This window comes from Argiope bruennichi, chromosome X2, assembly GCF_947563725.1.
Source record: "Argiope bruennichi chromosome X2, qqArgBrue1.1, whole genome shotgun sequence".
In the NCBI taxonomy this organism is placed as follows: domain Eukaryota; kingdom Metazoa; phylum Arthropoda; class Arachnida; order Araneae; family Araneidae; genus Argiope; species Argiope bruennichi.
Window position 1 is genome coordinate 120,870,191 of NC_079163.1, and position 10,716 is coordinate 120,880,906.

Consider the following 10,716-nt stretch of genomic DNA (forward strand, 5'->3'; position numbering starts at 1 on the left):
TCTACGTCACCAAATACATTTATTTTACATTTAAAAAAATGACAATTTTAGAGCATTTTTGCTTATTGTTTTTCGCTGAAGAATTTTTCTTTGAACAAATACTTTTAAACAATTAGAATATACAAATTATCTACTATTTCGAAAAAATAAAGAATTTTTCCCAAAGTGCTGTTAATTTGTGAAAACACTTTATTTAATAACTTTGGTTTCAACATACTTGATTGCTATTTTTTATCATTAACTTTTACATGCATTTTTTTCTGCTTGTTCTGACGATTTAGGTGTTTAGTTAATAATCATTGGCGTTTTAATAAAGACATTACCGTCTAATTTAATTCTGACACAGTTCATCGACTTCTTACAAAAAAATGAAGCATCTTACCTTAAAAGTAATAAAATAACTATGTTAATTTTCTTCAAATATTTTTGTTTTTAAAATACGACTTCAAATTGAATCCTTTATTACTTTTTTTTTACTTCTTTCTCCCACAAAAATAACATGGAATGGATAAATCATTAATAATTTCACCCTAATTATCAATATTCGGTGAGATTTTTTAACTTATACAGTTCATCGGTAATTCACGAACAAATGAAATTCCTCGCACTCTCATAGGCTTCAAAAATCTATTTTATTATTTTAAATATTTTTGGTTCTTTTTTACGTAGCTGTGACAAAAATCCTTTATTGTTCACTCAGTTTCCTCACAAGAAATAAAATGGTTTTTTTGCATGTTTCTTTTGGGAGTCGACATGAGAAAAATGATATGCGTCAGGAAAGGTTTCAGCAGTAAATTTAATCTAGTGACAAACAGAAGTGTTGGAAATGGACTAGAAAGAGACTCGTTTATTATTCCGACAGATGGATACAGGAATAGAAGAAGATTCTGTTCATTTCCTACTGACATTTCAAAATAAAATAAAACAAAAAATATCTGGACTTAAAATCAAGGCAACTTTGCAAAATATATATTTTTCTAACAGTTGCGAAAGAGGTTAGAAAAAAAAATAAAGGAATTAGCATTATTAAAATGATTGTTTTTCGATAAACAAAGCTTAAATATTTGACAGATTTTTCCCCGCTTTAAATAATAACAGAATGAATGAATATGGAATAAGTTTGACATTGTGTAAATTTTTGGATGACTAAAATTAACTATTGCGCTTGGGCCATAAATATTTATACAACATCTGAATTTTATAGGATTGAGAAGTTTTGATGCTAAGCATCAATTGTCAGAAGCCTATTATGCATCTTTCACGTGAATTATTTTCAACAGAAGTATCAAAAAAATATTTTGAATTTATCGATTAGAAAAAAAATAGGAAAGTTTTGGTTGCTGTAATTTTTATTAATAAATAGTATTGGGGAAAATATTTAATTTGCTTGATACAAGGCCTGTTTTTACTTCCTCGTGTTCAATATATACAAAGAGAAAGCACTGTAATTGTCCAAAAATTCAAATACGAGATTTTAACTAAAATGCACGTTTCAGATTTCTAATTCAGTCTGAAAAACACATTTTTGGAAGTGTGACTGACTGTCTGCGAACAATATAACTCAAAAAATCTTTGAGCTAGATGGATGATAATTAGTATACGATCTTTACACAAATTTGTTGAATTTTAACAAATTTTCCATTCATAGGTAATTTGCCTGCCCTATTATCCGAATATAAGTTTAACTAAAAAACTAAGTGTATTATATGTATAAAAGTTTTTACACAGATTTAATATCTAAAGTTCAGATACTTGACAAACTTGAGGCAGGTAAAAGCGATAATTCCTAATGGAATGACTTAAATATATGAAATTTCGTGCGTGATTTTGCGACTACATTCGTAATTCTGTGTCAAATTGCAGCCAGAAAAAAGGCATCGAAACTACACATTCAGTGTTTTGGGTCTTGCTTATTAGCCGCATCCTAGCGATTAATCGCCAAAGAGCGCAAGCTAATAGAATGCTTCGTAACTAATGATCGCCAATAGCATACGGATAATAATATACATTTATTTAAGAGTATACGGGGATGTAGTGGAGAGACCCTCCCGTAGTATTTGATTTATTAAAAAAAACAAGAATAAAGAAGGTGAATATAATACCAAAAGCTATGTATAAACATGTTTACTTTTTGATATAATCACCTTGAAGAATCTGGCAGAGCGTTGCCGCCATTGATGTGAAATGGGTCTTAACCCTCCTTAGAAACTCCTAATTAATCTGAGATCTTTGGCCTTCTAGCCGTTTCTTCAATTCAGGAAACTGATTAAAATCACTCGGCTGTAAGCCGCTTTCGTGATGAAGGGGGACAAAGACGCAAGTATGCCGCAACAGAGGAATTTGTTCAGAAATTGATCAAGCGGTTCGAAAGAAACCGAGAATGCCGGAATCCCAGGAGACGAGTTCGCCGGCTGGCATGCCAAAATTGTAACTTAGGGAATTAAATGTTTAGACATCTCTGTAGCATATCCTTTCCTTAAAAGAAAACTCGAAGAATTTACTGACTTATGAAGGGTTTCAAAGAAGAGTCGAACTTGCATCACTTGGAAACGAAAATTTGGTCCATCGTATGAAAAATGCCTGAATTTTCACGGCGATCATAGTCGAAAAGTAATCATATGTGTATATAACTTTTGGTTAAAAATTCCTTTTTTTTTATCTGCCCTTGTCTCTTTTTTTAAAGCCTATAGATGCTTGACAAAAACCTTCGCATCCCTCGTATTTCATTAGAGTAAATATAATTCGGTTGACAAATCAAATTTTATTTTGAAGTTTCCTCCATGTAATATTATCCACACATAAATTAAGATACACATGGTTTTATAAAATCGTGTTTTGTAAATAAAATGTGTCGGAATAAACAAAATAGTTTTTTGGTTATTTATTTTTATTCCAATATTGCTAAAAATGTCCTTTATTTTAAATTTATCTTAACACAAATTTCTTACAGTGTATAGCAAATATTCCTTGCAAAATCAGTGCATGTTTTTTAAAAGAACTTCTAAAACAAATGAACATTTCTACTATTGAGTATCTGAAACTATAGATTTTTTGAATTCTTTATTTTGGCTTCATTTAATAATTTTCTAATTAAGAACTCTAAGAACATATGTAAATTTTTTCGATTATTCTTTTAAAAAATGTGTTTGAGATTAATAGTAAAAATAACTTTAAAAGCATATATTTGTTATATATAATTATGTTATATATAGATTGTTAAAAATAATTAAAAAAGCATACATTTTTTATATAGATAGATAGATACAGATAGAGATAGAGATATATAGATATATATATGATGGTTATAGAATAAACTTTCTCCATAGAGATTTCTATGATTCCTATATATTTTAAAACTATTAAATTTATTTTATATTAATGTGAATATAAAGAATTCGAATACATCTTATGTATCAAATCATATTTTAAAAATGAAATATAACTTTCAAAGGGAGAGAGGGAGTTTGAATGTCACAGTATGTGAAATAAATACGGCCATGTATTAAATTGTTGATTATATATATATATATATATATATATATATATATATATATATATATATAAGGGTCTGTTTTGAGATCCCCACTCTTATATTGTTATAGAAGTGTTTTATTAATTGCACTTAATAAAAAATTTAGAAAACTGAGAAGTTTAAAAAAAGGATTAGCATTTATAAAATATGTAAGTATAAAAATAAGCCTGATACAACGGTAATTTATAATTTCAATTAAAATTGTTTATTTTATAAAATAATTTTTTTATTATATATTATCATGTAGAATTATTAAATAACATCTATCTCAGTAGCTCACTTTTTAAGAAAATGCTATGTAACTATAAATAAAAATTAAACTCTCGAGGGAAAGCCATGATTTGAAACTATTAGAATATAATTTCCATGTTTATCAACTCCGAAAAATTAACTAGTTTTAATTCTTAACTGCTTTATTTGTATTATTGGAGTCATTTTTAGATATTCAGCTTACATTGATTTGATTTCTTATCGCATTATATAAAATACATACAGTTATTATACATTATATAAAACTAATAGAAAGACATTATACTACATGGTATTTTATACTAATTATTAACTTCTAATTCCTGATAATTTACATAAACTAAAATTTCTTTACTTCTTTAATAAATTTGAAGCTGTGAGAGGTTTTGATAGAATTATTTAGAAAGCAAACAGAATTAATTCATATAGAAAGGAAAAATATTTCTTTCGTGCCTTTTTCTTCATTTAGTTAATACTCATATTGGAAACAACTGCTTAAAATGAAAAATAAATGTTTAATTTTTTAATTTTTATTTTGTAAATGCAGCAAAAGGTTTTTAACAAATATTTAGGATAGAGTATTATTAGTGTAACAAATATTTTGGAATGTTCTCTTTAAATTACTTTGAGGAACAAAATATTTCTAGAAAAAATGTTATATTTACGTATTTCTAAAAATCATTGGTCTATAACAGACAAAATTCTTTGTCTAATGTCTTCTAATGTCTTTGTTTCAAATAAGAAATTACTATTTAATGAAAGAATGCTTAGCTCTTTCCATTTTTTTATTTTTTAATATGTTTCAGTAAATTCTAGACTAATTACTAATTGGTATATTTTATTACTTAGAATATTTTCTATACGTAAGCTTTATCAAGATAAGCGCTAAATGTCTGTACATTACATTAAAACGTTACATTATGGAACTACTGATTGTTAATTAATATTTATATAGTATTAGTTTAAGAGTATTAGTATATTTATTCATAAGGAAAACCCATGTGTTAACAAAATAAAATTCATCAATTTCTTGTACCTTCATCAAAAGTAACTTAAAACATATTAATCAATATTAACAAATTAGTCAAAAACATCAAATGGATTTAATCATTAACCCAAATATAAAAAGTATTAGCGCTTCTTTAGAATGAAGAAAGAAAAGATAAGAAAAGCAAGGAGATAAAAATTTTCACGCAACTTAATAATTATTATAGAAAAATCTAAACTTCCTTTATACATTAAAATGTTCTGAAATCTTTAGAACATTTAATATAACGAATTCAGAACATTTAATTCAGAACAAATGTGTATCAACAGTACATTTTTAAAATATAAATATTGTGCTTCTATCATCTCCATAAATATTCCAAACATTTAAAACTCACATTTAATAATCGCTTCGAAATTTGATATTCTAGTCACATCCAAAATAACCATAAAATATTTTACTTCCTTTCAAAATGAAGGAAACTAGTCTCAATGCACATTGCTTAATGAATGCTCGTCTGTTAAAATAATATTATACTAAATTAATATTCTAATTTTTTTTCTGTATTAAAACTCGATAAAAATATTAACAGCAAATAGATTAAAACAGTTGTTCAATAAAAGTAGGAGCATCTTTAAAAAATGTAACTTTTATTTTTAAATAACGCTGATTGATCAAATCTCACTTAAAAAGGAAGAAAAATGCTCATTGCTACATTCAGAATATAGACATGATACATTCAATCAAGAAAAACAGAAATACGTTTTAAGCGAAGAAAAAGGAATTGCCTATACTAGACTATGAATAAATAAGATTTCTACGCAAAATTTAATTTCAATGAATGCATTCATCTCTACATTTCTATTCTAGCTACAAAACAAATGCACCAAGCAATACTAAGTATGAAAGTGACTAAAAAGGCAGAAATTAAATTTTACTGCTTTTATAGTAAAAGGGTCAATGGGGCGTTTGAAATACTTAGTATTTAATTATGTTTGGTGCTCCACAGATGCTTAAATTTAAATTGTTAGCGGTGCATTTCTTCCGCTGAGACCACAAAGCAACTTGTCTTGAGAATAACCAGAGGATTTAGAAGAGGTCCTTTTTAAAAGAACAGGGAAATGGAATGTCCTTCGCTTTTAAACGCACACATGGGAGAGGTGTAAGTAAAATGACTCACCGTAAACAATCCTCCATTGTCCTTTCTTGAAAACTAATTCAAAGTGGCGGTTGGGACCCAAGACTTTAGTCGATTCCCGTCTCTCATAATGCTTGAAAGACTCCCGAAAGGATCCTTTCTCCGCTCTCATGTTCATTATTGAAGTTCTCCACATTTTATCTTCCTTTTATACCTTTTTCTCTCAATGGAGCGAGAACATGATCGTCCAACCAGAGTGAGGTGTGAGATCCTAATCAGTGTCGGCGTGTGTATTGAGACAATCAGATTAGAGGCGCATGGCCAACGCGTGCTGATAATGTTTCAAACCACAGTAAACAAATAAGCGATGCTATAAAATTGCGTACTGTCTGTCGCGTCTTTTCTTTTCAGTCAGAATAGAGTGAGGCGAAAGATCACGTGTCTCAGCATTCAAGCATAAAAAGCACCGCTTTTATAGTACACTCGATCTTTTTAAAAAGTTTTTTTTTCGATATTTTATCGAATTTCAAAGAATAGAAAGAACGTGTGCAATTAATTGAGTTCAATCGGCAAGTGTCCCGTTTGAAGAGTTCTATGTCGGGTTACTTGCGTAAAGTCTGCCGGAGAGGACTTCCTCGCTTAAAAGATCTTGCACGAGATCTAAAAATGTTACCTACATACACTTCTTCGCAAGAGAAAGCGCAACAAAGAGTCCGAAAAAGTACGCGAGCAACAGTTTCTCACGGCGGCGAACTTTCTCCCGAAAGCGACCGGACGAGTTCGTCGGCTGGGAGTCCGCTAAACTTCCGTAGCGGGATGAGGAAAGATCGTGAAGAAAACACCTTTTTCAACTCTGGGAAAAAGTTTCGGGAGAGCCGCCGAAGCGCTCCAGAGAAGTTTAACAATCTCCTCTTGGTGGGAAAATCGTCGTCTGGGACGGGAACAAACCTCGCTAATAAAAAGTTCCGGGAGGGAAACTTCGGATGGAAAATTTGTTGTTGGCGCAAACGGAGGGGATCGATTTTTTGGGGGAACCAAAAGAAGTCACTCACCGTAAGCGATCCTCCATTCGCCCTTCCTGTAAATCCACTGAAAGTGTCGGACAGGTTTCTTGGCGGATTCCACACTCCCGTAGCGCCTTAGGGATCCCCTGAAAGATCCCCTCACCCTGCGGACGCTCATGTCTGTCGCACATGCAATGCCTTTCTCACTCTCCCGCACAACAGCAAGTTGACGAGCAGAGGCTCGGGAGCCGCATCTTCTTCCTCGATTCGAAGTCGCTGTGAGAGAAAGGTCGCTCGAATGCCACTGCGAGTGAGATCGATACGCATCCCGTGCGCAGATGCCATTCAGCGATTCTTGGGGGGACCACCCCCTTTACCAAAAACTACCGCTACTTGTACTTAGAAAAAAAAATTTGCCGGCCCGTCACGAGATGAGCACTTGTTGATTGGTCACAACATCCACCAACAAATAGCGAGAATTCCGTTTATACCCCCCTCCCTTTTCAAGCCTCCCACTTCCAGGAACGAACGTGTTTTCGTTTCGTCTCTTTCCGAGAGAAATCATTTTTGTTTATAAATGAATTCCGAAAATAGGCTGAAAGTAATCAAACATTTCCGAGTTTCAAAGGAAGGGAAAATTAAAGATTTCATCAGTCTTGTTTCATTTCTTTTTCCTAATTAGACAGCATACAAAACTCTGAATACGAATAATTTTCAATAGAACGTTTCAACATGTTCATCAAGTAAGATATTTAACTTCTTTCACCGCTTTACGTATAAAAATACCATTTAATCACACATTTATTCATTAATAAAAAATAGAGAATACTTTAAAGAACTTTTAAATATATATAAATGATAACTAAGGAATATTTATAATCACAAATATTTTTATTTGCACATTTTAAACCAAATTTCGTAATTCCGCATTATTTCATTTATAAAATTTGTATTCAAACCTATTAGTTCTATAAAGTTCTGATTTATTAATCAATTTTAACTGAGAACAGTTCTAATACAGCAGTAAAGTGTGCATTTAGAGTGTTGAATACCATTATGGAGATTCTAAATAATTTGTAAGGCTTTCTGCCTCTTATCTTTACTTATGTATCATTAAAAAACAGCAGAAATTTTCTAAACAAAATGCACTGTGTATCCGATTTTCATAAAAGAATGCACTATATTTTGAATTTCTGACGAGTGACTTTGACACTTCTACTTTTTTTTTTCTAACTCCAGCTTTTTTTTCCACGGAAAATCAAACACTCAATTCTGGAAAAACATTTTTATGTCCTTGTTGTCTTCGAGCGATCTTATAACAATGCGACCGTTTCTTTAAAGAGGGCTCATCATTCTTTTCTCACCATTGACCGTTGCGTGTCGTTCATCACTTAGGATCACGCACATTGAAAAGGGTGGTCGCCTTCTGTAAATCATACGTGTAAATACATTTAATGCCTACAGATTTTTTTTCTTGCAGTCCATTCATCCATGCATTTATTTTTGCTAAGATTTCTGTAGTATTATGGGGTAAATCAAACAGAAGAAATATCTCATATTTACAATCATTTATAACTGCAATTTAATGGCACATTTTTTCAATGCCAATTCCGTCATTGGACGATAGATAATAACACAAGCTTCGATTTTGAGGATATACTCCAGATGCCTTACGATTGATAGCATCTTAGAAAGTGTAGGAATGACTCTAATGACAAAGATATCTGCAATCTCTTTATATCTTGAGATAGATTGGTTAGATTAATGCCTCGTTTTGAAGGTACATAAAAGTAGTGTGGGGATTTTTATCACATAATTGAAGATTCAAATTTAAAATCATAATATCAGAAGTATCACGCGCGTCGAAATTGGATTTTATTTAAAATTGTATTCTTTTGAAATCTTTGTTGCAATTGAATTCGATTTTACAATCCCTAATCTTTAAAATAACTATCATTAGGCATGTGCAGCCTCCTCAATTTTTTAGAGAGTCCATCCAGCATATAATTACAATTTTAATCATAATAAATAAGTTTTGATGGTTTCTCTTAGTAGGCATCTGGTATTTCCTCATTTCCCAAAATTTTTTTAATATTTTCAGAATTAAGAGAGTAAAATATGAATATCATCATTTCTCAGTGAAGGATTTTTCAAAACATTAACAAACCGTCTTTGGATCCTTGATGCTTTCTTTTCTTTTGTATCTGTATAATTCATAGAATAAGAATATTTTCTTAAATTTGGTATGCTAAAAGGCAAAAATTCTAGAATACGATGCGCTAATCTTTTATGATGATAGTTTTATTTTCAATTTATTTAGCAAAATATTATGAATGATGAAATAGAAAACTCTGCTCCAGCGATATTTTTCTTTTGAAGACTTGCTAGTCATGACTGATCAAATGTTTTCTGTCTCCTTATACCTTAATAAGTTTTAAAGATATTGCATACTTGTGGAATTTTTGCCTAATTGCTTAGTTTGTTCCATTAGGCATTATTTTAACTTCCATGTTAATTTAGAAAAAAATTCTAAAAAACAGCTAGTATTCACTGGACAATGAAACAGTTGTCGCCTCTTGTTTGTGTGTATGCGTTTTTCCCCTCAATATTATGATGCCCAAAAGTTTTAATAGTGTAAACTATGTTATCAGATAACTTTTAAAATTTTTTCATAAATTCTCAAAATTTTGTTTTATAAATATAGTTTATTTCTTAAAGAGTCTATTTTGTTTTTTTTACTCAGGAATAAAATTTAAATTGTTTCGTATGTCTCTTATTTTCATTCATGTTCATAATCCAGTTATTTTTCATTAAATAAAAAAAAAATCACAACTTTTTCTCTTTAAAAATGCTTAATGAAATCAGAGCTTTTAAATTATGAATGATTTGCTTAAAGTAACAATTATTACTTGATATGTGCGAACAAAGAGATATCAGCTAAATTCGAAAGATCTTTTTCTCACGATCTATTATTTAACATTATTTTACACGAAAAAATGTGTACATTGGATGTTGAAATTATTAATAGTCTACGTTCATTTTTTTTTCTTTTAAACTTGATTTCAGCTTTCAAAACCGCTATTTTCCTCGTTCTCCGTAAAAGCAATGAAAAAGGCTTTATATTTTTCCCGTTTTTGCACTAAAATTTAATATCTTTTCAACATTATTTGTTAACATTTACTTCGAAAATATTGCTTTTCCTCGATTTTCTTGCACTTTTGTCTTAATCAAATTGACAGTTCGAATTTCCCATTTTTTTTCAGTGTTGTTTATTTATTTATTTTTATTATTTGTAATACAGATGATGTTTACACATTAACTTAATTTTTAAAATGTAAAGACCATTTTTTTAAATGTTCGATCCGATAACCTCTTTTCAAGACTGTAAGTCTGCCTCGTGATTTCTGTGATAGAAGAGGTTTTCGCAAAATTTCCAGGGATATTGATCTATAATCCTCTATTACTATGTTCCAGAGTTCACCAATCATATGGTAGGTTTGTACTTAGAAAGAGCTCTTCGCAACAGTCCAGAGGCACAATAGTAGGTGAAACATCAGGGATCTTCATATGAATATGATGGAAAGATATATATGCAATACCTTTATCAATCTATTTTCAAGGAATGCAGTTATGCTTTTCGATATAAAAATTGTAACTTTGTCTTGATGAAATTTTACTCCTTGAAAGTCATTTGGATAAACAAATTGAATTTCCTCTGTAAATATCGGACATAAAACTTTCTCTAGATAACACACTGAATTAATTTTAATATTTTTTCCGTTTTTCTTATTTTTAATTTCCCACT

At 30.2% G+C, this 10,716-nt stretch overlaps 1 protein-coding gene across 4 annotated transcripts in view; it reads right to left on the minus strand.

The window, feature by feature from the left end:
• The window catches only part of LOC129960151 (solute carrier family 4 member 11-like), a 321,996-nt gene extending 315,581 nt beyond the window's left edge, over positions 1-6,415 (minus strand). For all 4 annotated transcript variants that reach the window (XM_056073339.1, XM_056073338.1, XM_056073337.1 and 1 more), the window contains exon 1: positions 5,950-6,415. In XM_056073339.1, coding sequence (XP_055929314.1) covers positions 5,950-6,103 — 154 coding nt within the window. In that variant the 5' untranslated portion in view covers positions 6,104-6,415. The remainder of the gene's footprint in view (positions 1-5,949) is intronic.
• Positions 6,416-10,716: the final 4,301 nt, after the last annotated feature.